At 34.5% G+C, this 23617-nt stretch overlaps 2 protein-coding genes across 4 annotated transcripts in view; both read right to left on the reverse strand.

The window, feature by feature from the left end:
* Window positions 1-186: 186 nt before the first annotated feature.
* On the reverse strand, window positions 187-11211 carry LOC134848159 (mitochondrial assembly of ribosomal large subunit protein 1-like). Its single transcript, XM_063865518.1, has 3 exons — window positions 10221-11211; window positions 4644-4740; window positions 187-441 (listed from the first exon to the last, which is right to left on the reverse strand). Exons 1-3 carry the CDS (start codon window positions 10539-10541, stop codon window positions 332-334), a joined length of 528 nt encoding a protein of 175 aa, XP_063721588.1. The 5' UTR covers window positions 10542-11211; the 3' UTR covers window positions 187-331.
* A 4406-nt stretch (window positions 11212-15617) lies between these two features.
* The window catches only part of LOC134848132 (terminal uridylyltransferase 4-like), a 438124-nt gene continuing 430124 nt past the window's right edge, over window positions 15618-23617 (reverse strand). For 2 of the 3 annotated variants that reach the window (XM_063865487.1, XM_063865486.1), the window contains 5 exons: window positions 21998-22480; window positions 20605-20662; window positions 18305-18379; window positions 17793-18068; window positions 15618-16288 (listed from right to left, as the gene is read on the reverse strand). In XM_063865487.1, the coding sequence (XP_063721557.1) occupies window positions 15888-16288; window positions 17793-18068; window positions 18305-18379; window positions 20605-20662; window positions 21998-22480 (1293 nt within the window). In that variant the 3' untranslated portion in view covers window positions 15618-15887. Of the gene's footprint in view, window positions 16289-17792; window positions 18069-18304; window positions 18380-20604; window positions 20663-21997; window positions 22481-23617 lie in introns of those variants that run through there. The other variant, XM_063865488.1, reaches the window with a different exon arrangement.

The following is a 23617-nucleotide window of genomic DNA, read 5'->3' on the forward strand; positions in this document are numbered from 1 at the left end:
TAAAAAATTTACTTATTGATCCAGTTTTCTCAAATTGGGTTTAGTTTATCAGAAAACTAACAATCAAAAACTGTTCTAGAAACTAAAAGAGCTTTGAGGCCATCTAATTCTTTCTTTTAAATTCGAATTTTCTTTTTGGAATTCTTTTTTTTTAAAGAAATAAGTCAATCTGTTGACTATGTTTTATTGTTAAACAATTTTTGTACCCATATATATTTTGACATCACAACAGTTTCTGTAACTTTCGCCATTTCAAGCAAAACTATACTTTCTGCACAAATCAATTAATAATTTCTGAAAAACAAAACAATTTCACAGTTCCGAAGATGAATCATAAGTGTGTTGGTCGCGTGGTGTCATACTCAGGTCCAAATATGTGCAGGCTCTCAATTTGATATTTTTCTCTCACTTCAGGTAGCATTACATGCACCAGAAAGTCGCCTAAACAGAACATGGAAAACTTGAATTTTTGTCATTAATTTTTCAAAAACAAATTTGCAACTCATGATCACAAATGAACACAATCAGGTTTAAAATTTCGGGCATAGCAGCAGTGCTTCGTAAATAGCTGAACAGTTTTTTTTTAGTCACTTTCCTCGTGGATTTAGTGACATGCAAGCTCATATTCAAAAAATGATAGAATTTTAGGTGGTCCTATCGCTAAATTAAAGGCAGCTTGTCTCTGGCTTATTTCTAGTTGAACTTAACTCTTGATTTGAAATTTATGATTTTAAATAAAGCTACATACTCAGACGAAATTAATGCTAGCAAGTAGCACAAAGTCCTCCGATTTATCTTTAAAAACAAGGATAGCCGATTATTTTGCAATAGCACAGCAAGTTCCGACCACATTCATGAAAAATTACAAAAAAAAATATTTTGTTTTTCAAATTAGAGTAGTTTGTTATTGTGCGATGAGAGAATGATTTACTCATAATCGATCGAATAACAAGCAGAAACTCGAACACTGAATAACAAGCATAAAGGAAAGAAATATTACAGAAAAAAAACTATTCATTTTTTGCCGAATAATTTATTGATTTTTCTAAAAGATTGTATTGCCACGGTTTTTCCAAAGTTTTTTCCAAGGGTAAAACAATACTTTTCAGCACTTGAAAAATATTCTTGAATTAGATCTCGCTCGCCTTACTCGTTCCAAATTGAACTAAAACTCAAAAATTTCAAAAAACGTTTTTTTCAACACTGGGAAAACTTAAGCTAAAAGCTAAATTTTTAAAAATCTTTCGGATCACGACTGAAAGAGCTATAATATGATACACCCTTCTAACCATTTCGATTATTATTTTGTTAAATGAAACGGAAAACAAAAAAAAACTCTTAAAAAATCTAAAAACACCCGAAGACAAAGTTCCTAATTTCAATGGTCGGTCTGAAACTGATTTTTTTGTTCCAAAAACGGCAACAAGTAGCTCTTAAAAGCATACTTGTTGCCGTTTTTGGACCACCAGAGAAAGGTTAAAAAACAACGGAATTAAGAAACATTGATGAAAAAAATCAATACAAGAACAAGTACAAAAAAATATAAATTGAGTCTATACGATACTTAACTGGGGCCAATCAATTATTAAATTTGAGATGATTTTTTGAACACATAATTTAAACCAATTCGCCGTGGTCAATTCGGTTGAAAGAATTATTTTTAAAAACATCAAAATATAAGACAACTCACGTGCTGGGGCAGATTTAGGGAGACATTTTATGTGCGCGTTTGTTCGGAATGCATACATTACAGAGAAATAATTTTCAAATTTCATACGTGGCTGGGGATTCTACGGTTGGTGTCATAGAAGGGGAATTGTACGGTTGATCTTTCGGAGCTTCGAAAATCATGATGGTAGACCCAAAAACCTCGACCGCCGCAGGATTATGGCATACAATTGCGCATAAATTAGTTCAGCAAATTGACAACTACAGCTCCAAATACAAAACTGCCAACTTTAACGACTCTTGTTACAATTGAGACTTAGGAGGTCGATATCTTCAAAAACTAAAAAAAAAAACTCCTCAAAAGAATTTAAATTCGACACAGACGAAGCGGAGCTTCGCACCACTTGCCATACAACACAAACATTAAAAAAACACAAGAAAAAAGAATCAAAAATTTTCAAATATCTCGATAAAAGACAACTATGGGCCCAACTAAAGCTGGAGGTACGATTTGATACTTTTTGAATTTGTCATACTGAAGCGAAACAAAATGCGTAATTTCAAAAATTTGACTTTGCCCACAACCTTAGTTGTTTCTCATCTAAAAAATTTTGAGATATTGGAACTTTCCCAAGGAGATAACAATTCTATTACAAAAATAAGGAGTCGCCGCTTCTGCAGGAAAAATTACTGCAACAGTTTCTTTTGATTGAATTTTTCATCTCAGGTTTAAGAAAAATAAAAAAAAAACAGAAGTTCAATAACTTCATTTTCCCAAACCTATAACTTTTTTTCTGTAAAAAACAGCTGTTGACAGCTAAAGTTTAGCAGATTCCCAAAACAGGGTTTTTTGATTGAACACTTAACCTGGAATTCTGCACGGTAGTTTCTGAGCAATGTCAAAAAGTTTCCAAAAAAATTCAAATTCCAAAAAGCCATATTTTAACTACCAACAACATATTTTAAAAACTCAAAAATGGGCTTAGCCAAATAAAAAGGGAAATGTTCAACAACCTGTTGTTTCGATAATAGCTATAAGCTCAGATTTGCCAGGCTAGTTATCGATAAAAGTCCAATAAACGGTAAACAAATCATAAATTTGACCTTTCCGTTGAACCATAAAACTCAGATTTGCAGATTTTGGGAGGACATTTCTCGAGAAAAGTCAGAAACTTTCAAAAAAAAATCAAAGAAACAAAGTTTTGACTTTTCCGAGGGCCATCTTTTTTTGTGTAAAAGCAAATTGCTGAAATAAATTGTAGTCGTTTATGCAAAAGATCTTGCCATAACCGGTTCTTTGAATTGAACTCAAAACCTCAAATATGGCTGAGTAGTTTATGAGAAAATTCGGTAAGTTAAATAAAACGGTCAAAAAATCAACAATTTGACTTTTCCGAGAGTGATAACTTTTTGTGTGGAAAATTTGTGAAAAGCCGCTAATTCAAGAGAGTTCCCCACAACATGTTATCTCCATTGAACCTGAAATCTCCAATTTGGGAGGTTATTATTCAGTAAAAGCTAAAAAGATTCAAAAAACGTCATTAAAAAAACTTGACTATTCCGAGGACCATATCTTCTTTGGCGTAGCCACTAAAACCCTTTCAATGCATTGAAACCAAAATCGCAGATGGGGGAGGTATTTTGGTAAAACGAACAAATCAAAAATATGGTTCAAATATTCCCCCACAGACTTTTTCGAAGGCTGTAGACAGAGGGGTAAAGTAAACAGACTACGAGTCTCAAGAAAATGAAACAAAAAAATCCATCCCATACATTTTCATAATACCTGTTTTTATCAAACAGAAGTTTCAGTCAAACATGCCAAGCAAACATTTGATTTTAAATTAGCCCCGGGAAAAACTTTACAAAGCGGAAACGAAGCCGATAATCTCTGAGTAGACACCAGTTGAGCCGGAAAAAAACTTGATTTTATAACAAATATATTCTAAGTCCCCCTGAAAGTACAATAAAAAACACTTGCAACTACTATGAAACTTGCTTATAGCCTAAGAAAAATCCGTGATGTGTCTTTTAAGCTGACAAAACTTGAGCAGATAAACGAAAGTCCGACAAATCAATTCGTTCCGAAATTTTTATCAGTTGCATATATGGCACTAGCACCAAGTGCGAAGGAACCTGGAAGTTCTGAAGATTCAATAAAAAAGCGAGGGACTAAAATCAAACAGCAGGCATCAAGCTTCTATAACAACTGCCCTCTAAACTGTGCCACTGACTCTCAAATAATCGAAATATTAACAACTGACAAAGCGGTAAAAATTGCTATTAAACTGCCAAAATTATGCAGCAAACGTTTTTACTAAAATTAACACAACTCTATGCGAGTTGGATTGGAAAAAATACACTCATTAATTAAGACAATTTTCGCCAGCTCGCTATAGTAAACAAGAAGGAGATAAAGCCTTCACGGCAAGAGTCACTCATACAGTGGTAGACAAAACCAGAACAATTTTTGTCGACAGTAAATAAATTTCTGATAACATTTTCATATATTTTCAAATATGTTCAAAATCCAACTTATGACTGAAAGGGCTTAAATTAAATATCACAGTATATTATTTGCCAGTTTTTTCAGGTACGTGAAATCTCACGAACAAAAACACCGATGGGCCATAGTTACTTCAAATTTCACGAGAAGATATGGCGCAAAAAGTAAGTGATTTTATTCTGAACAATAAGCACTGACAAATTTTCGAAGTAGATGATAGATCAGATTCAATAAGGACTAAAACGGGCGAAAACAATTCTAACGGTTCGAGGGTCCCAGTTGGAGGGGTCACAGAGTCATCCGCCTCCTCAAGGTGGGACAGACACAGACTGCGGCACGCACAAGGGAGAAGATATCCTACCCCCACCCCCCCCCCCCCCAACATGGAAAAAGGACCACGGCTAAATGATGGGAGTTGGGCCGGGGGCTTATAGATTATAGAAAAAACAACACTAAATCATTATCTTACCAAAATCACAGCTGATCCAGCTGCTTTTGACACCTGTTCCCTCCACTTTTGGGGGTCTGTTACATTGCATGAACTCAGGTCCCATCGCCGATTTGTACTGAAACAATTTACATGCAAATCCGATTCAATATCTAACTTTTTTCATCATTCGCTAAAACGTGTAAAACGTGCAAACATAATGAAATGTCGTTATACTCAAAACGCTTTTTGATCTAAGCATTGTTGAAATGACGTGTCTTTCCATAGTCAAGGAAGGGTTTATTCGGTCGATTCAATTACAATTTAGCACAATTAGACTCAGATACTTGAATTGAGGCTTGGAGACCACAAATGAAAAATCAGTACGAAAATTCAGTATAACCTCGAAACCAAAGTATCTTTAAGATCCGTGCAACTTCAGAGAAAAAAATCGTCAATAATGAGCAGCCAAAAATAACTAGCAGAAAACTAGACCTTCGAGGGCTCTTTTCACCGAATATAATATTGAACGTAGAACTGTGGCAATATTGACTGATAATTTCAAAAGAGACACGCCTAGACTAAACCACTAAGTATAATACCCAATGCAAAAAATAGCCGGTTCCAGTATACGGAATACAGAAAGTCTCGAGCATATACCATTTGCAACAACAAAAAAGAAGATTTTAAAAATTTTTTATTCATGTTTTACAGCAAGGGAGGGCAGCGCGAACATTAGCTTCCCTATCAAAACAAGCACGGTCTAAGAGGAGTTTCGCAGATAAAGACTTCAAGTATTAGTTAATAAAATATCAAGAAAAAACAAAGCTTTTGTATATTTATTGCCTAGCGAAAACAATCAACAGCGCTCTAAATTAGTCGGAACAAAAAAAAAAACCTTTTTCTCAACGATGAAAAATTCACAAAACATTTCTTTGGAATAGGAATATCAATCAAAAAACTTTCATGCGATACTCTACGAGCGTTAAAACCAGGCCAGAAAAATCCACAACACCATATTTCCTCGCGATCACTTTGAGTTTAGGTCCGGGGTCCTTCGCACATAGTAATTTCGGATAAGGTACACCGTCTGTTCGTCATACTATCTTATTTGCGGCCGGATAGATTCGTGCAACTTCTTAGTCTAATACCGATCCTAATCTTACTCTTATATTTCCTTGTCTCAACAGATCTATAACATACTGGTATTCTTTCGAGGTTCGAGAAGAGAAGAGAGCAACTGATTCGTATCTGTTTTAAATTATTCTCTGGCTGAAACTATCAATAGTGAATAGTTTCAGCTTTACAATTTATCGTAAGTTTTAGAAATGGATCATGATTGGTTGGTAAATATCAAAGTATTTAATAAATACTTGTTTTGAACTGGCTCCAACTTCGCACAATTATAGGAACAAAAAAATACTTGTACTTAATTTCATTATACATACTGAGTCACCCTTTATTAGTTCGCACTAAAATGGTGTAAACAAAGACACAGTTTAATTTATTTTTCGAATCTTAAAGAGCAATTAAACGTTTTCACTTTAGAATAATTTAGAATGAACTATAAAAAAGGTGACTCAAAAAATCATGAAAATTGAATATAATTTTTTGTTCCAACAACTTTACGAAAAAATGTGCATTTTTCCTGTCTCATTTTGCATTTTGACAACTAAAAAAAAGCTAGAAGGGTTCACGTTTAATATCACATTAAAGCTCTTTCTGATGTGATTCCGAACCCATAAAGATATTTTGACAAGCTTTCTCAGTTTAGCTCAAAATCAGTCTAAGTTTTTCAGAGACTCTAATTGAAACAGTCTGTTAGGTGAAGCTTGATGTGCAGGAAAAAATCAAAATCAATCGTCGTAAAAGTTTTGGTCGAAATGCCTGTTGGATATGTCCCTATGATTTAAGCATAAGAAAGAGGGGGGAAGGGGGAGGAAAGAGCCAGAAAGGGTCCGTAACTAGTATACGCGACAAATAACATGGACAAGTGAGCAGAGTAATCCATTAGGGGCCATTAAAGGTACGAGGTTCAAAGTGGGTGGAAAAAGTTCAACAACAGCAGCAAATAAGTGAAAAACAAACTACTCGTTGATTTACAGACTATTCATATTCTTTATTCACATGCCCTGATAGCACAGTTGATATAGCGCGCGCCTGTCACCAGTGGTGCCATGGATTCGAAATGCGCTATGGTTGAAATGAAATTTACTATTTAATTTATGTCTATTTGCTCGGATTAGTATATCTTTCTTAAACCAAACAGAAGAGGCCAATAAACTCAGGAAGCAAAAAAAATTTCCCAATTTTCCTCAAGTTTCAAATCACTGAGAACAAAATTGAACAAAGATTAGACAAAGGCTTTAGTGAACACCTTGCCAAAAAATATTAATTGAGCCCCATCTTGAATTGATCAAACTCCGCCTGGTCTGTCCTGTTTTTAAGACGGAACTGTCGGTCTCAAGCCCGAAAAAAGGAGCAGGGTGGACGTCACGAAGGGCATCCGGTCTATAAGGACTTCGGTCTGAAAATGCTCTGTAAATGGCACCGCTCCAAACAACTCGTGGAAAGTCATCCAAGAATAGCCCTCAGTCCCGTGCGCCCCTTAAGTAGAGAGGGTACTAAGAATTTCAAGGATTCATCTACTAATTTGACTTATAATAAAATGTATGTGACAAAGAAACCCGCCAAGATAAGAAGTCGTTCCGACTATGCTCGCGGAACGTTGGCACACTAAAAGGAAAAGGCCTTGAGCTATGCAAAACTCTAAGGCACAAATGTTGTTCCAATAACCATCAATGGAAGACTTGTTGAAAAAGTACTGAAAGTTGTTAGAGTAAATGAACGTGTCATGCGCCTAAAACTTGTATTACGGCATACTGTGTGCAATGTCGTATCTGCGTACGCATCGCAAGTTGGTAGAGAGAGAGAGAAGATTCGAAAAAAAAAGATTTTTGTAACACCGGGAATTTGACTGCGAAAATATCCCATCTTGAAGTTCCATTTAGGGAAGGCGCCGGGAATTTGACTGCGAAAATATCCCATCTTGAAGTTCCATTAAAAATTGTGGAAAAATGAAAGAGAAAATAAAACCAAGAACAATGAAGCCATCAAGAAGATACAGGATAGAAAAGAATCAACTGCTGACAAAATGTGAAAATTTTTAATCAATCCTTCTAGAAGAAGCCAAAAATGTGCGGCGAAACGACTGGAAAACCAATGAGAAAAACAAAAACAGGGTGGTGGAACAAAAAAGTTTACTACGAAGAAGTAGAAAAATAAATTTTTGTTCAAAGTCGCCGAGGTCTCGAAATGAAGAGACCGAGTGATATATCGAAGACAGAACACTGTCTGAAACATTTAGTTGCTGAAGCTAAAAAAAAATTAAGCAAGAAATGGTGTCAATTTCTTCCGACAACGGAGAAACGACTTGAAACATTTCGCCTCGATAAGCAAAAGAACAATCAAAGTTAGGTAGTTGGAGCAAAATTCCTTAAATATGAATGAAAACTCCCGGTCTCTTGCGGAGGCAAAGCCAGCTCTCAAATCTTTTTTTGAGACAAAATGGAGGAATTTACTATCCAAGTGGCACTTGCACGTAGGGAAATGAAATTTGAGAAAAACCCAAGATCAACAGGGTTAACATCAGATCACGGGTTAACTTCGGAATGTTGACTTGCTGAAAAGAAAATCAGTTGAGGTTAAAACAGAAAATAAGTGTTTATTTCAGGTACACATGCCTATATGACAGAAAAAAAACACAAATATGAGTGGCCTAAGAATCTTATGGCCAGAGAAACAGAAATATCTTGAAACAAAGATTCGATAACCGCAACGCATTTCCTATTTTTCAAAAAAACTTGTAGAATAACAAAACTTGTGTTTTTTAAAGACTAATAACGATCAATCTGCTGACTATTACTCAAAACAAAGACGAGGGAATCATTTGCGAAAGAGTAAAAATCGGATTTCATGCCCACATTTTGTATTAAAACGAAATCATAATTTCGTATAATTTAACACGTTAAGCTGCAATCTTGCCACAATGAAAAACAGCCACAACTAACAGTTGGAAAAGAGTAATGAACGCAAGGAAACTGAAAAAAAACTACTTGTATTTTCAAGAGCCTTCAACTTTTGAATTTCGAAGTAAAAAAAAGATGGCCTCAAAGCTCTTTGAATTTCTAGAAAAATTTATGATGGACCCTCTTTCGCTATAATTAAGCTAATTTGAGAAAACTGGGATCAATACGAAATACTTTTATATCGCTGGGAAATCTGATAAATAATTCCATGTTCGAAATCAGAAGTCGATCACGTTTTTCGTGACCTTTACACTTTTGCTGTTCGATAGTAGAGTGTGCCTTCCTTTTAAGAATGAAAATGCACTGAACTCAAAAAGAATCCACAGGTCAAACAGTGAAAAATCAAAATTGAGCGTGAAAAAATTTTAAGACTTTCCTGAAAAAAAAAACAAAAAAAATCAGCGAGACAAGACCTACATTAAAGTACTAACTACGTTCATTACTTTCAATCATAACTTCAAAAAACTTAAATCACAGAAAGAGTTTTTTAATATCGCAAACAAAATTTGTGCAAAACTTCTTGGAACTCAAATACCATCATCTTTGTAGAAAAAATCTAAATTAACTACAACACACAGGCGAGTTTCGAACTATTTGCGAGTCAGGAAAAACCCAAACTACTAGCAATTTACCGCAATTTAACTGACAGAAAACGAGAAAAAAGTCACTAAATTGAAATACTTATGAAAAAATATCACAATTTTTTCGGGAAAAAGCTACCAACATTTTCAAACAATTGTGGGCTCCTTTTTCTTTTCCCCATCACCTCACACGAGCATCAATTTTATGGTCTAACGAGTGGTTTTACAAGGTTGATTATGAAGACCAAATATGTTTGTCATTGCCTAATTAGTCTGCATGCTAATTTTCATGACAATCGTTCAATGTGAACAGTAATTTTACAACCAGTGTTGAATTAGCAGACAAAAGATAACCCGGCAACTCAAATTTTCCATGTAGAAATATTTTGATTTCCGAATAATTCGGCTCTTTGAAATAGTAATGGGGTAAACTGATGAATTTGTAAAATTTAAGTTTTTGCGGGAAAAAAATAGTACTAGTTACAAAAGCAACAAAATCTGAAAAAAGTATCTTTGAATAATCATTCCAATTGAAAATGAGTAATCTTTCCAAATGAATTGCCTCAGGCTATTTTTCTCGATGATTCCCTACATCGTGAAAAAATAGCTTGCCGCAATTCTGTTGGAATGATTATTCGAGCACATCATTTGATTTCAATTCTACGCGCTCAATTAAGTCGCACATACGCGTTCAGCATCAAACATAAGTGAGCAAATACACAAACTACTTGAAAAAAATTACTTGAACTTTGCACTTCCTATAAAAAATTACTTGAACTTTGCACTTGCTATAAAAATTACTTGAAATTAGTTGAACTTTGCACTTGCTATAAAAAGGTGGACTGACCGTATAAAACTACGCTAGCAGATTCGCTTTGGTAAATCGCTCGTTTTCAGCAACAAAAAAGAAAATTTATATACCATTTTACATTAATGTAGTAACATCCAACCTCTTTGATTAAGCTTTCGGCGATGACACTCAAATGCCTTTGCGACACACCAGATCCAATCACAAGGTAGGGGGCCGTACCAGCAAATCTTTTAGAGTCTGTCTTCTTCAAATCGTGCTGGATAACACAAACGTCTTTGACTTTATTTTGCTTCAAAAAGTCAACTGCATGACCAAATGTGAAAACTCCAGCTTTTGTTGCCAGATTTTCCTTGGAGCAATTGTGAGTAGATGTTCGGGCTTTCAGATGGGACAGAATGAAACGCGTGTTCTGATTTGCAAAGTTGTTTAACTGGAATCGAAGTAAGTGGTGAATAACCATTATTTATCTCAAAAAATAGGAATCACAATTTTGTGCAGCGCAACACATTTGCATAAGAATCAGTAGCACCCCTCCTCAGTAATGCGACCCCCTCAGTATCTAAAGTGATCCCCTTCGGTAAAAAGTGCAGCATGCTCCCCTTCAGCCAACTCGATTTTTATAAGTTTGGTATACAGGTTCTTTTTGGATAAAAAGGAGAATTTGAACCTTACAAAATGGTCGACCTCAAAATAGTATTTTTTCAAACATTCACAATTATCTGAATCAGGGGATCAAATTTAGAGCATCCCGTTTTACAGTCAAATGCAAAGATAAGCTATTAGTTGCGTACAGAAGGAAAGCAGCTACCATGGTAAACAATGACTGCGTTGGTCTGGTTATTAGGGCATTTAGCCCAAATCCAAATGAAGACAACGGCAAACTTTTGACCTCATTAACTATTTCATCCTTTTGCAAAAGGGGAGGAGATTCATTACTGGTTTCAAACTTCACATATGCTTAACCGTTGAAATAGTTCCTTGTAGGAATGCCAATTCGTTACTAGGTATCAAAGGGGGCGAGAATTGTAAATGAGATCCCAAATTTCTTCTTTATTTATGTTGATCGTCTTCTATGCAGCTTGATAGTCACGCGACATTTTCGCTATCAATGAACGAATTTTTTCTTCACATTTTTGCTTGCAAATAATAAACAAATACTAGCGTGTACCGCACACCTCCGGTGCTTTGATTTTCAACAACTCAAAAAGCTATTCTTTGAGTGTACTCTGACAGCACCCAATTACAGGGTTCGAAATTAAAAATTTTCTTAAGTTATATATACAAATTTTAAAGAACCATAATATTTTGTGAAGTTTTATAAAAGTTCTTCGAAAAATTTAAAATGAACAAAGAAACGTCACATCTGAGAAACTGAAAGCAATTGAGCAGTCGCATTTGGACGCTAGATTTCCAACTCCAGAGAGTAACTTCAAATTTTGTAAAATTTTTCATTAGATTTTTTAATTCAAATTTTGGAACACCATAAAAATTTGTGACATTTTTTTCATATCCAAGTTTGTAATGAATTAAGAAATGTCACATCTGGGAAACTGAAAGCAATTGAGCAGTCGCGTTTGGACGCAAGATTTGCAACTTCTGAGAATACCCTTACAGTACCCAACTACAACGTTGGGAAATTCAGATTTTGAGAAACTTCACCTAAAGTTTTCTAAAAGAGGTATTTTTTTAAAACCAGAAAAAATTCACATTTCGAAAACTACCAAAAATTGAGCAGTCTTTTTTGATGGCAATATTCGCAATCTTTGAAAGTATACAACTACAGGGTTGGGAATTTCACTTTAACGAATTATTTTGTAATTTGAGTTTTCTGAAAACTTCCAAAAAAAATCACAAAAATCGTCTTATCTCTTTTACAAAAACGATATGATTTGGGCATTCTTAATTGGAGGCCGAATTTGCAACCCCTGAGATTACTCTGCAGCCCCCCAACTACAGGCTAGGAATTTCAATCTTTGAAAAAAAAAATTAATATAATTTTCATGAAAATTCTTTTGAAAAAATCACAAAAAACGTCATATCCGTAAACCGCAAGATTTTGAGCAGTCCTATTCAAAGGCAATATTTGCAACTCCCTGAGAGTACCCTCAAAGATTCCAGAAACAGCATTGATATCTTCAAAGTTTTGGAACTTTTTAACATTTGAATTTTTTTTGAAAATTTCGGAGAAAATCATAAAAAACGTCATATCTCGAAAACCACAAAAACTTGAGCAGTCATATTGGAAGGAAAAATTCGCAACTCCTGAGAGTACCCTGACAGAGCCTCGTTACAGAGATGGTAATTTCAATTTTTGTTAAGTTTTTTATATCTAAGTTTTCTGAAAAATTTTGAAAAAATCCAGAAAAACGTCATATCTCGAAAACTACACGGGTTTGAGCAGCCATAATCAAAGGCAAGATTCGCAACCCTTGAGAGTACCCTCACAATATCAAACAACAGGATTGAGATCTTCAACGTTTAGGAATTTTTTAAAATCTAAGTTTTTGAAAAATTTTTGAAAAAAAAAATGATAAAAAACGTCATATCACGAAAACTACAAGGATTTAAGAAGTGAGAATTGGAGGCAAGATTCGCAACCCCTGAGAGTACCCTGACAGCACCCAACTACAGGGCGAGAAATTCAAAAAACGAGAAAAAACCTCGAAAATTGCCTATCTTGTAAACAAAGATCTGGTTATTCATATATGGAGGCCAGAATCGCAAAACCTGGGAAAAGTTTGACAATATCCTACTATTGGGGTTTTTATTTCAAATTTGATGGAATAAACACTGAATTTAAATTGGAAAATTGAAAAAAAAACCTTAACCATTGCAATATACGATATAGCTTAAATGTGAAAAAAACTCATTTGTTAAACATGCAAAAATAATACGTTGAAAAAGCTTAAACATGGCGAGATAGTGAAGCCCGCATTTAAATAATTAATAATAGATAGATAATAGATGAAAGTTGAAAAATTAGGCGACGGGTAGACAGACATAATCAAATTAATTTAAAAAGCAGGTATACAGACAGACACACTTAATTTGGCCTCGAAAAAAAATACTGAAAAATTAATGACCTAGCGAAAAACTAATTGAAAAATTTTCTTAAGCATTGCAATATATGATATAGCTGAAACATAAGAAAAATCTTTCGTTAAACATGCAAAATTATTATGCTTAAACATGGGAGATAGCTATCACTCGCATTTAAATATAGTATATAGAATATAGATATAGATTAAATAAATAGGATTGAAATTTTGACACAAGGTAGATGAATCTACTTGGAAGGAGCTTATCAGATCAACTAATGAGAATCTTAATTTGAAGGCGTTGAATAGCCAGTAAACATAACTAGTTTCAGAAATGAGGAAAAACAAGACTTTGAATTTATGGGCTCAAATTTGGTTGTTTGGGAAGCTGATATTCTTCTCATGGTCTCTAGGCCGGGGAAAAATTATAGACAAAAGTATTGAAAGATATATTTGGTCCGGCATCAAAAATGGTCGTATGTTTGACGATACCGATATTGAAATATCTTGGGTTCTCACACTAGAAATTTGGACAAATTATAGCCAAGAAAATTGCTTATGATAACCCGCTGCATGGATCGAAGATGTCAGTTTTCCAAAAAAAAATTCTGGAATAGTTCTTTTTTTCGAAAAACTTTCGACTCAAATTGCCTGCCGGGTCTTTGTTGTTTTAAAGCGCTCAGAAATCAAATCGGTCGATATTTTGCTATTTTTATGAACAATTTGCCCCCTACCAAAGAACGTAAATTAGCCTCTGCTACTGATACAAAATAGAAGATATTGCTGTCATGAGTCCACATGTGAACCGAGACATAGTATAAAATTTGATATTTAAACATAATTTAAAACTCCCCCTCCTCCCTCCTCCTTACATCCTCTTGCCACCTTCCACCTCCCCCAAAAAAGATGTGTGCTAGTTATTCTGCTGGGGAAACTGAAAACCAAAATCCAATTTTGACTCGTGAAGCCATTCATGCTCTTGCGCCATTTGCACTTTTGATATTGGAAACTGATAATTGCCCTTCCTTGTAGCTAAGGATTTCGAGCTAAACTTGAAAAAAATGTCTAAGCTCAATCCAAAAACAATTAAAATTGAACCTGAACAACTTAAAGACATCGATTTTCCTAAAAAAAAAAAGAAACTACAAAGCCTAAATTTGTTTCTTCGCTTTGTTCATTGGAACCTTTAAACATAGCCAATAGACATTTGGAAAAGAGTCAGTGAAGGCAAGAAAACATTTAAACAAATGCTGACTTGTTGTTTTGGAAAAATCTCACTTTCGAATTTCCAGGAAAAAAAATAACTGGCCTTGAAGCTTTTGGAACTTCTACAACAATTTATGATTAAAACTTTTTAATATTATTAACACAATTTGAGAAAACAAAATAAAATGGTAACAAAAATCGCAGGTAAATCTGATAATTAAATTCCATTTTCGAAAAAAGATTCGATCGCGTTTTTCGTGACCTTTATACTTTTGCTGTTCGATAGTGAGTTTATCTGGTTTTCAACAAAGAACTTAACGAGAAATCAAAAGTCAAGCCACGGAAAAAAGTAAATTTGAGCCTGAAAAAACTTCAACTTTTCCTGAAAAAAAATGATCGTGATCGATATAAGAATCTATATATTTCAATTTTGGGTTCTTTTTTTTCTAAATTGCAACTTAAAATTTAGACAATTTAGCCAAAATACAAAGACTATCTAGCCTTAGACAATTCAATCAAAAAATAAATTCGAGACAAAGCCACGGAATAATTAGTCTGAGAGATATTGATGCTCAGGGCTCAAAATCCAAAAAAATAATTCACCTGTGGTTAATTTTCGCAAAGTTACGCGGGTTTGATTTTGCGACTACTTTAACTTATATATTTCAAATTGATATAATTATCTCACGATAGATTTCGTCCTATTTAAGGGTAAGCGGTATATAACTCTTATAATTGGGTTAGGAACCAAAAATTTTTATCAAAAGGATATAATCAGGAATTTAATCAGGATATATTTCGTCGTTTATAAAAGCATTAGAAATGAAAAATTTATTCAATATTATTACACATTCAATATTTTACCATTTTCCCTAATATTAGCCCTGTTTTGCCCTGTTACAAGCAGTCTTGTTGATTTTCAGAAAATTTTATGATTAAATTTTGAAATTATTATAATTCAGTGCGCAAGTAATCAGACCACTGGCTTGATTTTTGGAAAGCCTAAAATGCAAAAAGTAAAAATGAAAAAATATATTTTGTCAAATAATTTTAAGTTTTTTTGAACAATAAATCTTTTCATCGACGTTTAAAGTCAGTTGGAACATTCATGTCTACGCGCTGAAACAGGCAATTTTGTTACATCTTGAAGCTAAAAAGATATTTGATCCTATGCAGTGCTAAATTAATTCGATTAATTTCCAATTACTCGTTTATCCACACCCGCCAAACACTGAAAAGAAGTGGCACTGTAATATATAATAAAACTTCGCTTATGATCAGCTTGTAAAAACTATATTGAAAAACTGAATTGCTATCACTATTTGTTAACAATCAATGCAAAATATTGTTTCAGTAAATCAAAGTTTTCAACCAACGGAACTTAAAAGGAGAAAAACTAAAATGCCATTTAGCACCAAATGTGAACAATCAAAAGTCAGGAAATTTTAAATCCAATAATTATATACCAAAATAGGAGCATGCAAAGAACACGTTTAAAATATTTTCTTCTCAAGAAAAACCAGTACCACAAACGTATTTGTTTTAATTTTATGACTTTGAGTTTAATAAATTCTTCCGTTGTACGGTTGCGGAAAACCTGACGATGGCTTCGGTGCATTTCCAAGAATTGAGTAATTTTGAGAGCTACTACTCGATGAACTTTCCCTCTGGTAAATGGCTCTAACCGGTTGCTGATAATACTGCTGCTGCTGATGATGCGTTCTTACATCCACTTGGAAATTGTTTTGATTGGCAAACTCGCGAGCGTCTGGTGTGTTTTGATAGGAATTTTTGAATGTTCTGTTCTGGTTTCTGCCATACATTCTGTGGTCATAGCGATCCATGACACCGCCGTTATTTCTCAATTGATTTGGAATCAGAACAGGCGGTTGGTGGTATGCCGGGGTAAGGTTTTGATAATACTGAGGCGCAGGTCCGTAGTTTCCTCGTGGACTGTTAGAAGCTAGAAAGATGCACCCTTTTAGTTGACAAATCAATCAAAAATAGGCTATTTTAAGCATAGCCAAAAGACGAAAGCTGGAAAAGAGCATAGCCAAAAGACAAAAGGTTGTAAAAGTGTAAATGAAATCCAGGAAGTTAGAGCGAATTTTTTTCGAAAAATAACTTACCAGCTTTAAAGAAAAATAATTACCTGAACTCTCTAAATTTCATTATTTTTCAATGGTTGACACTATTAACCAAATTGAAAACTGCATCAGTTGGTAACTTTTTTATTCCGCTGAGAAATCTAGAAATTAAAAACCATTAAAGAAGCTAAAAATCAATCCTGTTTTTGCGCGATATTGACACTTTTTGAGAAAGAATTTAGTTTGCCTCCCCTTCGACAAATGAACTTTTAAGCAAACTTCAGAAGAAATCAAAATTTAAATTGCAAAACAAAGCCAACAGACAGTTGGAAAAATAGACTATGAACGCAAGTAAATAGAAAAAATACTGACCTATTTTTTGAGAAATTAACTCCCAGCTTTAAAGAAAAAAATTACCTCAAATCTCTAAATTTCATTATTTTTTAATGGTTAACACTATTAACCAAATTGAAAACTGAATCAATTGGTAACTTTTTTATTATGCTGGGAAACCTAGAAATTAAAAACCATTTAGGAACCATGTTTTTCCGCAATACAAGCATTTTTTTGAGAGAATTTAATTTACCTCCCCTTCAGCAAATGAATTTGGAACAAATTTCAAAAGAAATTAAAATTCAAACTGCAAAACATAGCCAACAGACAGTTTGAAAAAAGCCAATGAACGGAAGTAAAAAGAAAAAAAAATAATTATCTTTTGATAAAATCTCAACTTTCGAATTTCAAAAATAGATGTGCTTAAAGCTCTTTGAATTTCTGGAACAATTTATGTTTGGCAGTTCTTTGATACAGTTGAGAAAACTGGATCAAAAGGTAAAATTTTTATTTCGATGGTAAATTTGATAATTATATTCCACTTTCGAAACTAGAGATCGATTACGTTGTTCGTGACTTTACACTTTCACTGTTCGATAGTGTAATTTGCCATCCCTTTAACATAAGGATAGAACTTAGCTTAAAACAAAAGTCGAAACGTGAAAAAGCATTTCTGATCCTGAATAACTGTTAAGATTTATTTTTCCGGGAAAAAAATCATCGCTACCTATATAATAGTCTGAACTATTTTCATCGACTCTAAAAAATTCGTGTGAGAAAAACTCCTGAAAAAAAACCACATGAAACAAAACAAATATCTTCGCTTTGTTCGATAACAATTAAGAATGTAGAAAATCGTTGTCTAAGAGAGTAGATTGGCAAGAAGAGTATAGAATTACTTCTCTCAGAATTCCCTGTAAATTAATTCACTAAGTTAATCTTATTCCTCTGAGGTTATAAACTAAACTTATTCGTTGTTTTTCGACATTCGAAACACCCTGTCAAGACTCTTATTAGGGACCAAACTACAATTAAGATTCAACTTACGATCTCGCATGAATCTCAGTTCGACAGCATTAGGCGGCGTGTGTTGCTGTTGCGTGTAGTATCGCGAAGACTGATATCCCATCGGTTGAGCGGGAGCCAAATTCTGATACATATTCGGATATCTGCCTCCCATCTGCGGAAAATGATACCGTTGAGCTCCCATATATTGAGCCTGCGCCTGCATCCTCATTAAATATTCAACTTCTGGGGTCAAACTTCTGTTGATATTGTTTTGGCGGTAATTGGCCATTGCATCATTTAAAGTTATTCCATTTCCTTTAACACACACGAGCTTAAATTTAGAAGAGATTTCCGACTTTGATTGCAGCCAAATTGGATCCATTTAATCTAATTCGAAAAAAGCATAATACAACCAATAAACAGCTGGACCAAACAACAACTCAATAACTGCAACGTTGCACTGATATCATAGCTCAAATCGCATGATTGTCTTAAGTATCATTGAAGTGTCCAAAGTTGTTTGGAAACAATTTTAAGTCCATGATACTCACTGAAATTAGTTTTATTATCCACGGTATTTCGCGCTGGCCATCTCAGATTCCTGTTCGCATTAGGAGCTCTCGGAGCTAAAAAACAGAAGATGCAATCCTTGATACAAAATTCAATCGGTAAGATATAATGACGATTCCTGAATTTTGCGTCACCAAATTTTGAGTTACATGGTTAAATGCTACTGGTTATACACCCCTAGGAATCATAATTTTTCAAGTAAACTGAGCCATCAAAATGATACATTTTCGAGATATTGCGCGTACTTGAAATTTTTTTGAGAAGTTTCGTACGAGTTGATCTTAAGTGCATCTGAAACTTTTGTTTTCTATCGTGTCCATGATCCAGAAATAATTGCAATATGATTTGAAATATTTCATTCATATCTCTTATGACTTTTCTCAAGCAACACATGACTATTCGACAGAATAAACAAAAAACAGCAGAGAAAAACATAACCAACACTCACTGGCAATTAAGTTTTACACTGTACAGTCAAAACCACTTCTTAAACACAAGCGATAAAGTAGCTCTAAAAAGGCAAAAAGAGAAATGCAAGAAAATACAAAAATAAAATTGAATAGAAAACGTAACCAACGAGTCAGGAAAATCATCAAAACGCCCAAAGAAGCAGAAAAAAGACTCCCCGAAAAAATACATCACGTTGAAGTTCTTCCAATTTCAATTAAAAAAACTATGGTAGCAGGACAATATACACAATTCCAATCTACCCTATACCATTCTATCCTATCTACCAATTTACCCTATGCCAATCTACCTACGCCTCATTTAAGACGGAAAAATAACATCATAATAAAGATCACCGCAGTCACGCCAACGTGTTGCGAGCTTGCCAATAGAGGGTAGGACTCTATACAAAAATAAGAGCCGTTTATTGCCGCGAATCGCGCCCACTGGCGACCTTAAATCGAGATAGTCAGCTAGCTGAGTTATCTCTAACCAATTGAACAGTTTACTGAACACAGGGTAGATTGGCATAGGGTAGATTGGGATAGTGTAAATTGGAATAAAGGGCAGATAAGCATACGGCATAATAACATAGGTTAGATTAGAAAAGGGCAAACTATTATGAAACCAAAACTACACCAATTTGAACACAGAGGCAAAAATATGACCGATAACGCTATTGGGAAAAACTGAATGAGTAAAACTTCGAGTCTACATAATTGCTAAGTGACGCAAGCCAATTATGACGCATTAGCAGTACAAGTCAATTTGAAAAAAAAATCTACCAGCTAACATGCCTCAACTTATAGAGTGGACGCATTTCAACTACTATACGAAAAATTTCATTAACAACATCCGACCCTGCCCAGGTTCGAAACCTCTTATTTTGTTGCTGGTCTCCTTCCTACCTCTAAGCTACAGATCCATGATTCCTTGAAGCTAAAGTGCTATTTGTAATATAATAGTCTGTGTCAATATCCTTAGCATTGGCTGTACTTAATAGCTGGATCAAAATGAACACGTTCAAAATGAACATTTTGTCGCAACAATTGCATCGCAACAATATTTGCGACTTCGGTTGAAAAAAAAGTCCATACTATAACAGAAGCTACGCTTGCGTAAAAAACTCGATCAATAGGAACCTAAAAATTAAAATCCCTTTAAGCAACCTGTTATTCGAGAGCATAGTTTTTCTTCCTTTCGGCAAATGATTTCAAACTGAACGTAGAAACCATCAGTCAAACCACGAAAAAAAAATAGAAATCTTGTTTTCGTTTATTGACGCTACAAAAAATGGCCAACGCAAAATTGGAAAAGAACAAGATAACCAAAAACAACGGATTGGAAGTTTTAACAGCTTTCAGCTTTAGCAATGAAATTATACCACGTTAAAGCTTTTTGAATTTCAATAAACGGTTAAGATTGGCAATGTTGCTAATTTCTTAAACATATCCCCCATTTAGAAAAAATGGATCAATAGGTATTTTTGTATTCCGCGGGGAATTCCGTAAACTTATAACCACTTTCGAAAATTAAGACTATTCATAGTTTTCGCGCTATTTGCAGTTTGGTTAACAGAGAGCGTAATTTGCTTTACTTTTAGCAAAAGAATTCAAATAGAACTTAAAAAGAAATCAAAAGTCAAACCACAAGAAAATCAAATTGAGGGAAAATCAAATTTAGGACTTCATTAAGGAATACTTTATTACAATGTTCGGCCTCCAATATTTCGGGCTCTTTTCTTCAGGAAACTTGCTCCAAGGCATTTCTTAATACTGCAACAGGTAGTAGTTTATCTATCTTCCGTTATAGTCAATTGAACCATTGCACTCACCTACGTTTTGAGCTCCGTTATTCTGAGTTTGACTGTTCTCACTTTTCTCCGAATTCTTCTAAACAATCAGGTTTTAAACCTAAGTTTTCTAGATAACAAACAAATCAACCAATCAAGAAGTTAAGCAATATCCAGTTGATGTGCAAGTAACACAGAAAAAGTTGAAAAAATCGAATTTTTTTGGCACAATCTTTTCTTTTTTTTTGTTCGTGCGGAGACAGACAGACAGACAGAGAGAGAGAGAGAGAGAGAGAGAGAGAGAGAGAGAGAGAGACTGAAAGCTAGCGTAGAAAATCTATCAATGCTTTTATAGATAGATAATCATTAAATTTAGTCAACATTTTAGTCGATTTTCATGTTTTTCAGGGTCGACCAAATTGATTTTTAATTTGGTCGAAAAAATAGCGTTGGAGGATTCTTTGTGTCGGCAGAAAATAAATCCTTTACAGCTTGAATATCTATATCAGTCGACCCCATCTGACATTTATTTGAGGTACCGAAAAATTTACTCAAAAGCTAAGCTGCGCTTCGCAAAAACAAGCAAAAAACGATGAAAAATTAGCTGTGAAAATGAAATACGAAAAGAAAAGGTAAAAATAAGCATTGAAAATTAAAAACTTTGCTGTCCCGGATTCGAACTTACAACCAGGGGATATGCAGTCGCACGTACTCGCCACTGCGCCCCGGTAGGCCCATAAATTTCGTAACACATGCCACCAATCAAGTATCTACATGTACTAATAAATTGCAAAGCTATACAGCAAAAGTGGCACCAGATATAAATACATACAAACTTTGCATGTTATAATTTGGAATGTAATAAAATAAAGGCATCCACACTTACTTTGCATGTAAAAAACGGAAAGGATGAAGCCAAATTATGTATAAATTATGCATTTCAAAAAAATTGCCAGATACATTGAGTTGGAAAATTTCTGAAATGGAGTTATTATTATTATACTGTTGTTTGAAGCAACTAGCTTTTATCGGTTTATGCATCAACTGTGTTAAATTATTACTAATTGACTGTCAAAGCACATGCTATCAAAAAGCCATAGAGGTGACCCAAAAGTAGCGCCAATAATTGCGACTTCGGTTGCAAAAAAAAGAATACTCGCACTATTATACTACGCTCGCTAAACTTTATTACACCCGAATACCAAGTTCATTTTCATTTCGTGGTCAAAATAATTGGGCGACTCCACAAAACATCGAATTTCAATAATGCAACATTAATCCGTTAGTATTAGTGGTCGGTTTATTATACCAGAAAAATTATGTTTCGAAAATTACAAAATATAATCACTATGATCAGCTTTTTTTCATACTAACAAGCCGTCTAACAACCCGTCAAACAACCCCTCTAATTGAAGAAAGAATTATTGAAACTTACTGATTGACGATGTCTGTTTCTCATCCTCGTGCGCTCTTTAACTCCCTCGTTTCTCTTTCGTTCTGCAAAAATGTGACACACACTTCTGTAATGGTCGCCGTCACCACACAGCCAACACGTATTCATCTGCCCATAGGGATGTGAATTCGCAACTTGCTCTACCAGCCAATCAAAAAGCTCTAATTTATTTTTTTCACTCAGTTTCTTCTGTGCAACTTCAATACGCCTGAACAAATTCAGAGCTGAGCTGAAGCAGTTTCGGATTAAGTTCTCGCCGGAAAGTCGTAAAACACGAGCTAAGTCGTGTTCCTCGTCGAATGGGTCTCGTATTTCGATGCCGACTCGCCGCACTGTTGGACTCAGTCGCATTCTGATGTCGATTTGGGTTCTGAAGTCGAAATTGGTGTAGAACTCAAAGAATCCTTTCCAGAGTTCTCCGATCGACATTCTATTCGGAGGAAATAAGGCTGCTGTAATTCCTCGCTGAAAAAAATAATGAAACAGTTCATTTCTCCAAATCTGATCATAACAAAGGCTAAGCTGAGATTCGCGCCACTTGCGATACAAAAATCAATGACTATGAAAAACTTCAAAAACCTTGAAAATCGCTTTCTGTCAAAAAAACTAAAATTGCAAAAAAACCCGGAAAATCCTGGATATAAACACCTGCGCCAATATAAAATACAATGAGCTTTCATAATGCTAGAAAGAGGCGAACTTTAAAAAACCCTTCCTGCGAGAAGTAAGCCGACGAAAACAAGCAGTCAGACGATAAATTAAAATAGCCAAAAAAAATTAGGTTGCAGAAAAACAGGTCTCGCTTTGCATCTCAAGCATTGATGTTACCACTGCGTCAAATGCACAAAAAAATCCTTGAATTTGAAATTATAAAAAAGCAAAACACCCGTAACGTTTTCATGTGCTAATTCTGTGAAGTTATGAACAGTTATGAAAGTCTAGTACCCGGTTGCAACACCCTTGACAATCGCAAGAGTAATACATAGCCAATGGAAGATAGGAAAAGAGTAATGAACGCAAGTAAACATAGAAAAAGCAATGACTTTCTTGAAAAAATCTCAACTTTCGAATTTCAAAGAAAAAAGATGCCATTTAAGCTCTTTGATTTTCGAGAACAAATTATCATTGGCGTTTTTTGATAAAATGAACCCAAGTAGAGGAAACTGAATCAATAGAATCAATCGCTGGAAATCTAAAAATTAAATTCCAATTTCGAAACTAGAAATCGTTCACGTTTCTTCGCGCCATTTCCACGTTCGTTTTTGGAGAGTGCGATTTACGTCACTTTCGGCAGATGAGTTTCAACTGAACTCAAAAAGTGCATATAAACCTTCAAAAAGTGCATATATATCTAAGTGCATTCATAAATGCATCAATATGTATGAATGCACATCTGCAGTTATTAGAGACTTTTAAGACTTTTCCTGAAAAACGAAAGAAACCAGCAAAACCTATACAAGAGTCTTCACTACCTTCATTACTCCTAATACAACAAAAAGTAAAATATCAAATACCAATTACAACCTGCATCAATAATTTGACAAAAGAAACTTGAAATCTTCTGTTCACGACATTCGAGAAAACGAACATAACCAGACAGTT

Source organism: Symsagittifera roscoffensis, chromosome 6 (genome assembly GCF_963678635.1).
Source record: "Symsagittifera roscoffensis chromosome 6, txSymRosc1.1, whole genome shotgun sequence".
Taxonomy (NCBI): Eukaryota; Metazoa; Xenacoelomorpha; order Acoela; family Convolutidae; genus Symsagittifera; species Symsagittifera roscoffensis.

Coding starts and splice junctions, on each gene's coding strand:
- LOC134848159 (XM_063865518.1), bottom strand. CDS start 10,541: ATGGTTATTCACCACTTACTTCGATTCCAGTTAAACAACTTTGCAAAT. Junction 4,741..10,220: donor CCGAAAGCTTAATCAAAGAG/GTTGGATGTTAC, acceptor AAATTGTTTCAG/TACAAATCGGCGATGGGACC. Junction 442..4,643: donor CTGGATCAGCTGTGATTTTG/GTAAGATAATGA, acceptor TGTTCTGTTTAG/GCGACTTTCTGGTGCATGTA.